Here is a 16,118-nt window from a genome sequence, read left to right as displayed (position 1 = left end):
CTCTTGCTCCAACATCCTTCAAGCTTCATAGACTCATGTATTTTGAATTTTAATTCTTCTGGAGACATAAATAAATCTTCCTTGACCTCTCAAGGCACAGAATTAGAGCATTTTTCTCCAACAGAAATACACTGATGAAATGCTGTTTGATTTTCTGTACATTTTACAGCTTTCCATCAATTCCACAATCCTGTACTACATATTGCTTTTTGAAAAGAAAATCTCATTTCTGCAATATGATACAGGATTAGTTGGATACTTATATGAAAGTATTGCCTATCAGTTAAAAATTATTGAATCAATGAGGAGGAGGAGAGGCAGTCGAACTATGTTTTAGTAATAAGAACTCAAACCCACAGAGCAAGGGGAAAAAAAATAAATCTAAGTTTAACAAAGGCTGTGGCTAGGGGTTTATTTTATTTTCAAGTTAATTTTAGTGTTTATGAAAGGTTCCTAGCACAACTGGTTCTGCAAACACGAGCTTTATGAAGAATTACCAGTGGGAACAGAAGCTTTTAAGATAACGTTTTATTGACACACCAAAAAATACCTCTGTGAGGTCCCATATAACCACATAGAAGGCTGTGCCAGTCGAGCCCGTGGGAAGTGGCACAGCCCCATCACCTCTGCACCAAGCTCTGCTAGTCCCCTGGACCACCAGGCTCCATTCTGTGGTAGCCAGCATTGCCCCAGTACCGTGCACACGTGCCTTCAATCTCCATTGCACCTCAACCGCATCATGTTAGATTGATGACATTCTTAACAACCACTGACGTGAAAACCCCTGGTTAGCAGCCTCCTGTAAGATCCAAAGCCCTTAAGCAGAGCTGGTCTGTCAACAAAACTGGACTGAGTTCAGATTAACAACCTTGCTATTAAAACAGATCCATTTAAGTTTCTCAAGAGCTCAATAATGTTGGACGATACCATTCACTGCAACTCCAATGGCTGAGTTTGAGAGTCTGGTTTAAAAAACAAACGAGCCGCATGCAATTTCTCCTTCCACCTCTGAAAATGAAACTGGAAGTCAAAGATTAAGACAGCAAATACACAATGTGCCCCTATAGCCTCCTTAGGAGTGGTTTTTATAGTCATAATTTCTTGCTTTCTCTGAGTTATCTCAATTTCCTCCTATCCAAGACAGTCAAGTGTAATACCTTATATTACTGACTTCTGTCCCAAAGACCTTGCAACCTAAAAGCAGCCAGAAGAAGGAAAAAACTACTCCAGAGACAGTGAGCTGAGAATGAACAAAGGAAAGGAGTAACGTTGATGTACATATCTGTAAGAGCAAACAGTAAAATATCCTCAGAAAGACCAGTCCCGCTTCACCCAAGCTCCAACACCAGCAACGCCATCTGCATTCCTCCTTTTTATTCTTGCAAACCCTTCAATTCAGAATTAAAATCATACGGGGTGGCTCTAAAGGGCTGAATAATTTTGAAATAAGATCTCAAAAGCCACGATCAAGCAGAACTGCGTTTGGACTTGCTGGTGCAGTGCCTGGTAACATGGCTGCTAGACTGTTTTTCAGAGATTCATTCTTACTTCACCACCATCCATAACTGCAGGAAGTAAATTTACAACTTGTGTTATACCTTGTTGCTCAAGTGGGACTGCAACTGTACTGAAAGCTTCCTTATGGACAATCTCTTATCTTTTTCTTGAAAGGTTCAGAGCCTCCAGGATCTCTATCTTCCAGTCTTAATTCTCATTAAACCTTTTTTGTTTGTTTTTACCCAAAGTTTAAGGTTTAAACTTGCATGTAACACGTATCACATAGATCAAATAATTTTACAGGTTCTCATTAATGAATTAGCAACTCGGAGAGTAGCCTTACTGCAAATTCAGTCTAAATAAAAAGTGCCATCAAAACTTAAAGCTTGTTCTTTGAACACCACTCTTCATTGCTGCTCGTGAAAAATTAGAAAGAAAACTTCAAGTGGAAGGAGCAGCAGTACTGAATCCCACAGTTATCAGTGCCAGATCCATGCAAGACCCCACCTTCTCGCAGCGCCGCTCAAGTGCACCAGGCACAAACACACAGAATTTTGTGAAATTAAGGAGCATGATAGATTGCAGCACAGATTGGGGTGGCTCTATACTTGGTTGCTAACTGAAAGAAAACAGAAGTTACTAGATCTGTCAGAAGTTACGTAGCTGTGGGTAGACATTACCTGGTCTGGTATCAGATTTGTCAGTACAGAGCCAATCCACCAAGAATTTTTTTTTTTTACACTGGAACCAGAAAAGTTTGTTTTATCAGTACTTTGCATCATGTGGTCCCAGAATTTTTGATCTGACAGAAGAATTCTTTCAAATTTCCTCTATCGCTGAACCGTTGCCTATTTGCTCCCTCATTAACTTCTTCTGACAGCGCATAAACACTTAGTTTAGGTTAGTTTAACCTGCAGTCATCTAGAAAAAGAATAAAATGTTTCACCTCACGTGAAGAAATCTGAGACAAGTGCTTGAACTCACCTGTCACTGGCACACTAATGTAAAAGGAGAAGATAAGAAAGCACGGACAAACGGCACACTCTAAAAGGTTTAGATGTTGTTTTACTTCAGCTAGGGGACAGCTTAAAGGGAGAGAATGACACTTTGGCAAGAAAGGACGTCAAAAACTTCCATTTCTCTGCAGAAGTTCACTAAGCACAAAAGCTGAATTAAGAGGTTTTGATAAAATATATCACACTTAAAGTTATAACACATGTCGCTAACACTGGGTGCTTAGCGCCCTTTTAAATTAAGAATGACAAGTTTTTGCTTTCACTTCTTTATGATCTATAACCTGCACTAAGTATCAATTAGCATTTCCCCCACTTACTTTAAATCTTCTCGTCCTTCTAACAGAACAGCCTTAATTGGTTACAACCTCCACCGCGTTCAGCGGCAAGGACAAACCTTGCACTAAGCAGAGGGCTGGAGACAATGAATAATGTGACAACTTAATAGTCGCAAAGGTCCTGCTCACCGTGCTGCGTGAAGAGGTCACTGTGAACTATTTCTATCAGGCAGTACAGCTTCTGGATTGTGAGCCGGCTCACGGGAACGTTTAGGATGAATTCAGTAAAGAGTTTGCTACATATAAAGGAACAAGGAACAAAAATATATTAATCTCTCTCCAAAATACGTCAAAAACATGCAATAGCACAGAGGAAGATAAACAATTACATACTTTTGGACAAGCAAACTCTTTTTTCCAGATATAAACGAGCTAGACAGGAATTTCAGAGAAATGTGAATTGTCTTTAATACACCTGTTTAAGGTTTTTTTGTGTCTTTTCTTTCGCCCTCTCCCTTTTATCTCAGTTTTACACTCTTTTCCCCATGTTTCATTTAAGGTTTTAGATTTCAAATTTCAGTTGTCTGTGCTGTTGACTCTTTACCTTATTTTTTTATTTTTTATTTACCTGTTGACTCTTTTCCTTATTTTGACACACAAGAACACAGAAACAAAAGCAGGCAGTATACAGAAGATTTTGTGCTATCAAATTAGATAAAAAATAGGTTTTTTTCAATTTAATTGCCTTGTAATAGCACCGTGAAAGAGAAACTGATTTTTCTCTCTTGAAGTTAAAAGTTCTACTGAAATACTAGTTTTGGTTTGGTTTCTCTACAGTTCTTTTGTTCTAAAACATCTTCCTGTTACCCCTTCTATTTACTAACAACATTCCTGTGTTTATGAGCTACTGAGACATCAGTCCAGCAATAGTGTTCACTGAACAAAACTCGTTATTATTTACATTACTTTTATACTTGAAAGTGTGAAATATCAAGAATACAGGTTAAGAATTTTGATCTCAATTGCCCAGCAGATAGTTCTACCTCATTACATGATCGTAGGCAACAAGACTGCAAAGTCTGTCAAAAAGTTTGTCAAACCCTGATGCCTTACATGTTGGCTTGAAAATTGGCTATTTGTGTATCCCGAAAAATATTTACAAGGAGAAAAAAAAGGTAATAAAACCAAAGTGATAAAACATCCCAGGTGATTATATTTCATTGCCTCTGTATGTATTTTTTTTATATGTGTGTATATATATCTATGTAAAATAAAGAGCTAGATAAAGCTCACACTACACATTTAATTTACTCACCTAAGTTCTTTTGGATCAAATACTAACTTCACATCATTGACGATAGCTGGCAAGTATTTAAGTGCTGCCCCCTAAAAAAAAAAAAAAAGAAAAACAAGTAAACAAGACTGAAATTCACGTCTTTAAGGGCAATATGGAGACTGCAAGAAGAGAATCACATAAGAATAAGTTGCTTTGGCTTAACTATTCTCTGGATTCAGCTGGGACAACTGACAACTTACACCAAAATTAGAGACTTACAAACTCCTTCCAACACGTCTTAGAAACCTTTTGGTGTATCGGTCTACAACGCATAACTAAGTTATGTTCCTCTAATCACTTTTTCCCCATTTTCTGTAGAGCTGGAGAAGCACTTTCTCACCAGCTATGCTGTAGTAGCTGGGGTTTAAATTTCCCTCCACTACTTAAAAACGAAACAGAAATGCACAACTGCCATTTTTTGCCACTAACGAACTGCAGGTCTTTCTAATTTCCCTTGAACTTGCAAGTGTCACTCCATTTCACAGTACATAATGAAAGGATTCAGGAGATACAAACGAATGTTTAATATTTTAACTATCTGTAGTAATTTTAACTAATTTCATCCTTCCGTTTCTTAGTGACAATTAGCAATTATTTACTTATTTCTAGAGCAAAAACTCTCTTACAGGCATCAAGAGCATAAACCCAGCAAATGAAAATTACTGCCCAGCAATTTAATGCAATCATGTCAGAATACACTTTGGGTAAGACGAGAGTAAAAGGAACTCTAGTAACACCACAGATAACGATAATTTTCATCTACACAGAAATTTCCAAGTTGGGGTGTTTTTTCTTCATTTGCAAATGGATTTAAAATGGATTTAAACACACTATTCCAAATCATAGATGAGAAAATGTTCTAAGAAGCCCTAAGGCGAAACTCTTTGGTTTTTATCTTAATTTTACTAGCTTATACACATGCACTATTTTTACTGGGGTCACTCAAATTCTTGCATCCACCAACTAGAAAAAAAACCCACAGTAATTCAAATATAAACCACAACAGCCAGACTTATTTTGCTTACCTCTGCATTTTATTGATAACATCAAACAGTTTGATGACAGATGTATTTTTGCCTCAAAAGGGGGAACAATTCTTTCCCCATACACGGCATTTCTGTTTGTGGGTTTAAGGCTTAGCATTGGCAGTTTCCACTGTGTGCTTTCCCTTCTGGATTAGAAGGAAGACGAGCCCTTGTCTTGTTCTTTTTTAATCAGTTTTTTTCTAGTCTGAAGGCCGTGATGTCACAAGTGTTTACACTACACAACTCCACGGGGTCAAAGGAATTGAAGAAACCAAAATAATTCTGTTTAGCAGTAGTTGTTAATACTAGAAGAGCCACAGGGCAATAGACCCGAGGACTATTTGCTCGCACATACATACAAAACCACTTGTCTGTTTCCAGACAACTACACTTTTCTGCCACAACTAGAGTAACTTTAAATCAAAATCCACCATTCTTGAATGCACAAGGTCAATTGTTTGATTACAAGTCCCAAGGGTAACTTCAAGTAGCCAGCGCGGGAAGTTTGCCAACGCTTGCTGACCACTTCAAAGAGCAAAACCCAAACATGTCAATAGGTTAGATGCAAATTTCAGGGTGTTCCAGTTTTTATTCATAGTCCATTTAAACTGTCAAGCTCGATCATCAACCATTTCCACGTATGCTTAAAGGACTGCTTACATGCTCAGAAATCAAGCTCATAACTGTAATTATGCAAATAGTCCCATTATGTACACGCTTATGTGTTTTGATGGATGAGGACTCTAATGACCAGTTATAAACCGCAGCCATCGCTGTGTTTTTATTTGCTTATCATTCAAATGCATATAGCGATAAATGTTTAGTAACACATACTAAAAAAGAGCTTGCATTTTATATCTTGAATTAAAATTTCACACTGTGCTGGCAACAATCGTTAAAATTAACACTTTAATAGCTTAAATGAAGTACTATCAGGTAAAACTATTTACAACATTAACCTAAAGCCTGCAGTGACAAGAATTATCAGCAACTTAGGTTCTACTTTATGGACAAACCCATTAAAGTTTCATATCTTTAAATATAAAGAAAACTGGAACTGTATTTCCCCATTTCCAATCTCAGCTGACTCAGTCATATGACAGGCAATATGATCAGACAAGTAAGCTCTGCAACCCCACAATTAAATCTGTGTAATCCCAAGATCTACTAAAATTTCTTTTTGTTGATATGAACCTTTGTAAAAGAGCAGCTCTCACTGTAGATTTTACTCTGTTAGAAGCTGCAACTGAAAGTAGATCCTTCGTTAGCAGTAGCACAATTGCAGTGCTGGTTATTCCCAGGATACTGGAATACATAAGTGAGTAATATTAAATTCAGCAGATAAAAAAAACCCAACTGTTCCTGTCTTTTCATATAACATCAGGAAAAAACAGAATAACCAATCTGGTTGGGGTTTTTTGAATTGAAATAAATTAATTTCCACTCTTCACCTGCACTGGACAAAGGTTCAAACTCCTCATTTCTACAAGAATTACATGGCAAACTACAAAAAAAACCCTAAAAATCTTAATTTCATAGTTATACAGTGATGCCTAAGAGACTTGAAAATGCAAAACAGCATTAGAGAAAACACAATAATGAGGAACTTAATTATTTGATTTTTAATCAAACAGGTTTTTGTAATGATTGCCATGTGATCACAGTTGATACACAAAGCTGGAAATATCAGTCTCAAATACTTAGTAATTATACATAGTTTCAAGCTGGGCTGCAAAAAAAAAAAAAAAAAATTTACTGCCCAAAGGGGCTTCTTTCTCTGTGGAAAACAAATGACAAATTATTACCACCCTTATCAAGTTACAGAATCATTCATTTGAAGTACTACAAAGCACACAAATAAACTAGCAAAGGGGAAGAATAAAAAGGAAAAAAAGCAAAAACAAGACAGCGCATTGTATGAATAAGGGGATATATATTTTTGCTGCTACCAAGTTAAACTTCCTTGTACACTCACTGTTATATTGACTGTCAGGGTATTACTGTAATTTATTTTTTTTTCCCCCCCTAGGATGTCATTCACATTTGAGTCAAGGATCAGAATGACATCAACAAGCACATCAGCCTGGGAGCTAACTCAAAGTACTTCTTAATATCGACTACCTCATCCCTTACTTCCCCCTGCCCCACCACACACAACCACACACGCAGCTGTGCACATACACAAATGTGTGTTTCCCTTTATCATCATTTCTATGTATAAAAGGTATCATACCACAGCCAAAATACATACATATGAAAAGAACCATTTACTGTCATTATAGGAACCAGCTGCCAATACAACCTATTGAACTGCTAAGTCAACGTGTAGTGATTCAAGGATACCCGTCTAAACGCTAAAAGGCAATTAAATATGACAAGAAATAAAACTCACGAAGTGAAAATAATAAGGTCCAGAAAAGTCAAAGCTTTGCCTTAAACAGAATAAAACAAGCAGTAATTGATGGTCACAGTTCTCTGCACACCTAATACAGAGGACACGATTCCTAGGTTCCGCAGAATAATTGCAACTTATTCCTTAAACCATCACAACCGCCTCTCTATCCAGAGTAACCATCCTTTGCAACCTTTAAGACAAAACATTGATGTTCTTATAATGACTTAACAGCTAATTGTATTTTCCTAAACTTCTTCAGAGTTAGCAGCTAAATAAAACAGGGGGTTCATGTTGAAGAAACAAATTCTGTGATGGCCTATATCAAAATATTAGTTGAGGAGAAAAAAAAAAAAACCTTCAGGCACAGTAAGAAGGCCAGAGTAAATACGACCAAGTGCAACAGAGGTGTAATTTCGAACTGTGGTTCCTTTGAACATCAGTGAAGGGTCCGCTGCAGTGCCCACACTGCCGTGGCTCACGGTTGATGTCCAGATAGGTTTCCTAAGACAAGAACGGGTAAGAAAAGGGATCTACCAAGAGAAAAACTAACACATTGCTCAGATCTAAAGGTTCAAGGAGTTTCTGTGACTAAAAATTTATAAGACTGCAATTTAGAAAACACTGTCAACAAAACAGTCACTTTGTTCTGAAAGGATCTTTTTCTGCAATTTTTTTTTGGGGGGTGGGGGAAAAACTCAAACTCCAAAAAAGACTTAGAGCACTTCAACATTTGCATCTATAAACTGTGTAAAATAAGAGTAAATTTCAGATGTTTTTTGGAACAACAAAAAGAATCCCAAAATCCCTTGGTCAGAGGAGCTGCCTTACAGAAAACTTCCAGAGTTTTTCATTTCTTTGTGAAGATAGACACATCAGCAGCCCTCCCAGAAAGAGATGGGAGGACACATACACACCTTTCCTTCATGTCACTGGGCAAAGGTAACACCTCAGCTTTAAGTTTTGGGACTCCCATGAAGGGCCAGGCAATCTGAACCCCTCTTCACTCCTAAAAATTTATTCTAGGACATTGCACAAGCCTGTCCTCCAACCCCAGCTCCCTTCAAAGCCTCCCTAGTTTTAAGCTGAGGAAAGAAAAAAGACAGAGTAGTGCTTCTCTGTGGAGTCTGCTTCTGCAAACCTTTGAGTTGGCTGGAGCTGGCTTCTCTCAAAGTGCCCAAAGTCACCTACTCCACCTTTTGAAAAGCCACGTAATGGTTTCAAACACCGACAATCCAACATAACAGCAAGCCATGAGGAACACACCTACACAGAAGTGCTCAGAAACATGTTTAAGCAGCATTACAAGATGAGTAATTACAGCATATTTCATACGCCATTTGGAGACACATCTTAAATATGTTCTGTCTCAAAGCCAGAGTCGTGCTGCAGTCTGTGCTCAGCAAGTGCTCTTGGTAAACATCTCCATTACTCCGTCACATCTGGTAGCTGTTAGTACATCTGAAGGCTTGTGGAACAACTAAAACTACACTCTCTTAACACAAAAATTTTATTTTACCACACTTGAACTAACACCCTGATGGATTAACACAAAGCTGCACTAAAAGGGGACCAAAAGCATGGCACTATATTGCACCACAGCATCCTTCTACCACTCAAAGACAAACTGTCTGCAGAAACAATTCTTTGTCACATGAAAGCACACTGGAATAAGAGGGGGTAGGCTGCTAAGTATCTTGAAGTCACTTCTGATATAATTTTGGATAACAGATATAAACAATGGGAGTTTTACTAATTTGCTTTTGAGAATATTGAGCAATCTCTTCATTAATACAAAACAAATTACTACTGTGATAAAAATCGTCACTGGTAAATGAAAGCAAAGCAGTAGAAACTACAGCAAAACAGTCTCGAAACAACAATAAATTCTAACTTTTATCCCATTATTGGGTTTACACTGACAAGGAATGTTAAAAAATACTAAAGAAAGCTTCTTTACAGCAGCTGTTTAAGAAAACTGCAGTGCTAATTTAAGGTTGTCATTCGAGTGAACAAGTGACTTTTGCAAAGTATTAAAGTGTATTCTGAATAGCGTACTACAGGCTTTGTCTAGGATTTAAGTTCATCTCTTTGTACAACATAAAAGCAAAAATACTTAATTTTAAAATGTCATCTTCTAAAGTCATTCATTTCAAACAGCGCGCCCAGCCTCAACATTAAGCATAAAATCTCTTTGTCGAACAGTACATTCTTCTGGACTCTTTTGTTTGATGAAACAATAAATTTGTTTTATCTGTCTCAATTTGTACATGATTCTAATGTTAATTTCCATCTTTTGTGTCATTCAACACAAAGCACCTACCTTCTACACAAGCATTATCCCGGATGCCATTCCGTTACACTCATTACCCCACCCAAATCCAGCCCAGTCAGCAGCTGGATGAAACAATTTCCAGGAACACCTAAACACTACTTTCAAATTGCCCTGGTCTACAGCAGACATTCGTGTCAAATCACAAATGAACCAGCACCTGTGGCACAAAATCTGATGTAAAAACAACACAAAGCATGATCACAAGTAAAGTAACACTGCGCTCTTCTAGAGATTACTGTATTTGTTGCCACCGTACAACAGACCTTCCCATAGAGGTTCTGAGAGACACAGAAAACTCAATCCATGGTTGCATTTTGTTACTCAACTAATTTTAAACGATGGTTATAGATTATTCAACCTGCTGGAAAAGCCCCGCAGACTAACAGTCTCTATTGTTTTCTTCCTAGGTACCTCAGCAGCTTGTCATGTCTTTCCCTGCCTTTGTCTAAACACTTTTCTGTGGTTTTAGCAATAAATGTTTATATTAGAGTAGGGAAAAGTACAGTATGGATACTGAGAAATAGTCATTGTGTTAAAAGTGACAAGGATTATTAAAAAAAACATACAAACAAGTTAACTCCCATTAGTGAAATGTCACCATCTTTTGCCCCAGCTCTCTGTGGTCACGTTACGGGATAATTTTATATACACACCTACTTTATCAAGATCATTTAAAGCACAGAGAACTTACTCAGCTACCAGCCTATCATCTTTTTCCAGTCATCCTGAACAGCAGTACAAAGTCACACATAACAGCAAACATTAGAGCAAACTGCAAGAACCCTGCTGAGAATAGTTCAGCTCCCTCATACAAACACAGTCAAAATCAGACAGTCCTCATAAATTCGATGCAGCTGGCTCAACTGCCCTTGTTTCAAAGAGATGCACGAATAAATGACGAGGAAACATTTGCATTTTTATCTAAACTTGAAACGTCATGCTAGGCTTCAGCTGAGCTCGTGCTTACACAGTAAAAGGTTAAGGAAATAATTATCATGCACCAATTAGCAGCAAATAGGAATAAAACCAGGGTAGCTCACTACATTTGTAACCATTAAAAACAAGAGCATGTACCAAATGCTGCTCACCTTATTTAATTAAATAATTCTTAATAAACTGATACTCGAAAAACAAAGTTTAATCTCTCTACTTCTCAAACTCTTACTGCAGCTCACTACCATTCATCATGCGAGAAAAATGCTTCTTAATAAGAGGACAACAAAAACATCTGTCAGCTCAAATCACTGAATTTCCCTCTCTAGTTTGGACAACTGCATACTTTAAGAAAAAAAAAAAAATCAAGGGTAAAAGGCAGCCTCTCCATGCCTGCCTCTGCTGCAGTCAACACCGATGCACCAAAAACATAACCCCTAACAATTATATTTAGTTAACTATAATAAACTCCATGTTGTTCTGAACACTGTCATTTATACCATACCAGCTTCTCCAATTCAAACTTACAGGATTGACTGTTGCCTCGGATGAAATTGGGTTTTATTCATTCTTACACCGGAATGTTTTGATTGCAACATATTTGAGTTAACTCACCAAGACGTATAAATGCTAGTAAAGCTTTGCTCAAATCCTGCCCCAAGAATACATGGATTTTAATCTATTTATTGTAAAAACACACAGCTGAAGCACTACAACTCAGATCTAAAATAAACTTTTAATATTGTCTTTAAATTATTATTTTGCAATACCAAAAGCTCACGAAAGAAACAGACCTTTACACTCTGAAAAAAATAGTTTTTTCCATGCATAAGCTAAGCCAGCAGCTACAAAAAAGCACCCAAAGGACAAGGTGACCGGGGCTTGTGCCACAAAGTGACCCCGACTGCCTGGACACAGTGGACAGCAGCACAGGGCCAGCACTGGGGTTGCCCCCAGAGCCCCCCCTCCCCTGACCCCCACCACGTCGGAAGCAGAGAAGGACAGAGAGCTGACACAGAAATGTCTCTCCCTAACACCAGGCCAACTCCAGGCTTCTTGGGGAACCCTGTGCAAAAAGATCAGGTCCTTGTCCTTCCCAGCCGTGAGTCTGGCAGTCAAAGCATCCTCAGTAATGCAAAGCATGATTTGGATGCAGTAGTAAATTTTACAGATAGACAGGGCCTTTGTTTTTTGTTTGTTTGGTATTTCTGTGTGGTTTTTTATTTTCCTTTTAAGTCTTGAGAAAAATTTGATCGATGCTGTGTACAGTTATAGCTACTTGCAGCAAGTAGACCTGCTAAGTACCACTTTGAACACGTCCCCCACAGAAAATATTCTTGATGATGTTTCCTTCAAGGCTGCAACTGAAGTCAGGTTTGCAAAGCAGCCACATATACAAATTCTCCCCTACTCTAAGAAATTCTGAATAGCCATGATTCCAAAAAGAGGTACAAATTCAATGTCTCTTTTTGCACTCTACACCTTAAATCCTTGTACAATTCATACAGTTTTCTTTTGAGGAAACTTTTTTTTTTTTTTTAATGTACCAAAGCCTTGAAAAATTCAAGTAAAAAAAGGGGCAATTTAAATGCAAAATATTAAGTAACGGAAGACCTGAGCTACAGTCTGAAACAGCTCGTCAGCTTCCACAAGGACATAAATATTTGAATAGATAAAGAGTAATTCTTGCTAAGAACGTAAGACTGCAGTCATTCATTCTCCCCTGCACGGTGTCAGCTTGAAGGCTACTCTCTTAACAGACAGACTTGGAGAAAAAAAAAAAAAAACAACACACACAACAGTATAAGCAGCCCAAAGAGAAAAGTTATGAACGTTTCAGAAAAAGAAAAACTTTCCAGTGGCAGTTCTGCTTCATGTTGATAAACTATCAAGACAGATTACAATTTTTGTAAGGAGAAATAGAAATATTCTAATGTGTGAATTAAGTATCTCTCTCTTTTAATGTGAAGCACCTTAATTTTCCGTGTAGGTCTTTTCAACTTCTTATCTCTCCAGACAGACTTATTTTGTATACAGTTATTTAGCTTCACCAATATATATTAAAAACAGTAAAAGAAGCCTGGGATTGCTGCAGATAGATCTGCTGATCTTAACTGCACAACACAGGGACCCAGCAATTTATCTGCTTATCTTCATTAGTTTTCTACAAAACTTCAAGAGTATCCAACAGCACAAGGAACACACGGTCTCACAGTAATGGTTTGCGTAGCCCAGTACTTGGTCTCCAACAGTGGCCACAGGAGATGCCATTTATACTTTCTGTGGTCCATTTGCCTCCGGGCTCCCCCAGCATCCTTCCGAGGCTGCATCTCCACCCATCCTCACATCTACGGGCTTCTGGCCTGGCAAGCTGCCTCGCCTCTTCCCGGCCCGCTGACACTGTCTGCCTCTAACACCCTGCGACAGCGAGCTTCAGAAATCAAACCTTTTCTTTCTACTTGCTTTAAACTAACTTCCTACTGACATCAGTGAGCGAAGCCTACTCCTTGTATGGTGCGATTTGGTGCTGAAGAGTTTCACAAGCCCCTCACCCACCAGGAAGGTGAGTGAGCCATTCCCAGTCCTGGTCCTCCATACCCCTTTAACTATCTCCTGAGGTCAGGACATGAGAACAGCACCTGGCATGCAAGATGTGGATGCACTAAGGCTACCTAAAACCAAAATGACAGCCCTGCCATGTTCTTGTTATCCCACTGGCTGACACCCAACTCCCTGTTGGTGTTGACACCCAACATCTTCTGTGCCCCAAGCACAAATCCAGGCTGGGCGAGGAGTGGCTGGAGAGCAGCCCCAAGGAGAAGGACTTGGGGGTATCAGTGGATGGAAAACTGACTGTGAGCCAGCAACGTGCGCTGGCAGCCCAGAAAGGCCCCCGTGTGCTGGGCTGCACCCAGAGCAGGGTGGGCAGCAGGGCGAGGGGGGGATTCTCCCCCTCTGCTTCGCTCTGTGAGACCCCCCTGCAGGGCTGGGTCCAGCTCTGGGGCACCAACAGCAGAAGGACACGGACCTGCTCGAGCGGGGCCAGAGGAGGCCACGGAGATGCTGGGGGGACTGGAGCCCCCCCTGTGAGGACAGGCTGAGAGAGTTGGGGGTTCATCTGGAGAAGAGAAGGCTGCGGGGAGACCTTAGAGCGGCCCCTCAGGGCTGAAAGGGGCTGCGGGAAAGGGGGGAGGGACTCGTCATCAGGGGTGTGGGGATAAGACAAGGGGTCACAGGTTTAAACTGAAATAGGATAGATTCAGATTAGATCTAAGGAAGAAATTCTTCCCTGTGAGGGGGGTGAGGCCCTGGCACAGGTTGCCCAGAGAAGCTGTGGCTGCCCCCTCCCTGGCAGGGTTCAAGGCCAGGTTGGACGGGGCTTTGGGCAACCTGGGCTAGCGGAAGGTGGCCCTGCCCAGGGCAGGGGGGTGGGACTGGATGGTATCTAAGGTCCCTTCCAACCCAAACCATTTGATGATACCTTGCTTGTTATTGCACAGGGAACCAATAACCCCAGAGAGTTGTCAGTTATGACTCCAAGGTCCCTTCCCCAAATTGCAACTGCCAGCTTCAAGTAGAGCATCACACTAATTTATTCTTCCTGAGATGCACTGCCTTAAGTTTGTCTACCTTGCAGCTCATATTTAATCCCCCCCTAGTTCTGTGAGGTCCTTCTGACATTCCTCACCACTAGGATGGTACTAAACCACCAACTCAAAGATGCTGAACGAAGCCTGTAATGTCATGTCCACTTTACATGGGTACTGACACCCTCCTAGGACTCCAGCAGCTTTGTCACGCAAGACTGACGGAAGCTATACTCAATCTCTCTCAGAAAAACTCCACTTTTATCCACCTATTCAATAATTCTATTCTTCGTAATACAAACACATTTCTAGTTACTGAAAAAAACCTAGTGCTTCAGTGGATATTTGAACATAATAAAAGCAATCTCACAAGCTGCAAAAGGCCAATACTAACAATTATGTGTTCTAAGAGCTAAGTAATTAGAGTCCAAAGGAGATGAAAGCAATGAATAATGAATGAAAGGTTGTCAAGGCTTCTGAAAGGCATCCACAAGCACACTTCTCTGACAACCTCACACTGGCTCATCTGTCAATGCTTCATCTGCCAGCGTACTTCACGTAGCCAAACGCAGACAGTAGATGTGCCCTACACACATCTGCCAAGATCTGAATGGGAAACGATACACGGGCTAGGACAGACACTGCTGTAGGGGCATCTCTCTAGCCTTTCCTAGAAAATTTGTCTTCTTTTACTGCATCTCAGGTGAAGACAACCAAATCTGGTTTGGGGGGTATTTAATTATTTTTTTTTTCTTCAACATATAGACTGGTTTGGGTTTTTTTCTTCAACGTATAGACTGTTGAGAAGGAAAAAAGCTCACGTTCATCAGCCTTCCTGAAAGAGGCCTCACAAACAAGTCTCTGGAAAATAAATCTTACATTCAATCCCCGTAATCTGAAAACATACTATTTGTAAAACACCAGATAGCACACTGAGTCACTGACTCAAAGTTACCAATTTCCATTCAGGAGAGATGCTCTGTCAATGGAATGAAAATACAGCTTTCTTGAAACATGTAATATCCCTATTTTGCTATCAGATGATACAGTCTCAGTCTCTCTGCCTAAAATATTCGAACTCAGCAGCTTTATCCCCACCATCTATTTTTGCTGTGTGCTCAGCATGGTATTACTAGCCTAAGACCTTCATGCACTCAGCCACAAAGGACTGGTGTCTTTGACTTCGGTGTTTTCCTGCCGTACTCTTCCCAGCTGCCTTCAAGAGGAACTTCTTGCACTGGCACAGTACTATGCCATGGTCTGTCTATGCCTCCCAGCTGCTATAAAAAATTTCTTCTAATACACAACCACTGCACATCTGAGCAGGAGGAATCACAATGTCAAACCATCCCCAAATTCAAACCCAATTCTTAGCCCCTTTCTGTTCATCATCTTTCAACTGATTCAGCATGGGTCGATCAAGAGTTACATCCTCTTATAAATTCTGTTGGGAACCACAAGGAGAACTTCAAGGTGTAGCTTATCAGATGTGTGTTTATGACAGTCTCTTTACTTTTCCACAGTGAAAGAGATTCACTGACAGAACATGAGACTAGTATTGGCCCAATGACCTCAGAGTCCTCTGGATACAAAAATCTACCAGTCCTACAATTCAACGCTTGTACTCTGTGATATCGATACCGACGTTCATCTGGGGTCAGAGAACACATTCCCAATTCCATGAGCCAGCCAACGTGACTAGAAGTAGCTACCATTTCAAAG

At 39.8% G+C, this 16,118-nt stretch overlaps 1 protein-coding gene across 1 annotated transcript in view; it reads right to left on the bottom strand.

Moving 5' to 3' along the window:
- Positions 1-16,118, bottom strand: part of DOCK1 (dedicator of cytokinesis 1) — a 279,035-nt gene that overhangs the window by 213,593 nt on the left and 49,324 nt on the right. The window contains exons 25-26 of the mRNA XM_026851564.1: positions 4,104-4,174; positions 2,978-3,084 (exon numbers count right to left, since the gene is read on the bottom strand). Coding sequence (XP_026707365.1) covers positions 2,978-3,084; positions 4,104-4,174 — 178 coding nt within the window. The remainder of the gene's footprint in view (positions 1-2,977; positions 3,085-4,103; positions 4,175-16,118) is intronic.

This window comes from Athene cunicularia, assembly GCF_003259725.1.
Source record: "Athene cunicularia isolate RWA chromosome 6 unlocalized genomic scaffold, athCun1 chr6_part1, whole genome shotgun sequence".
Lineage (NCBI taxonomy): Eukaryota > Metazoa > Chordata > Aves > Strigiformes > Strigidae > Athene > Athene cunicularia.
This window is presented reverse-complemented; position numbering and strand designations above follow the sequence as displayed.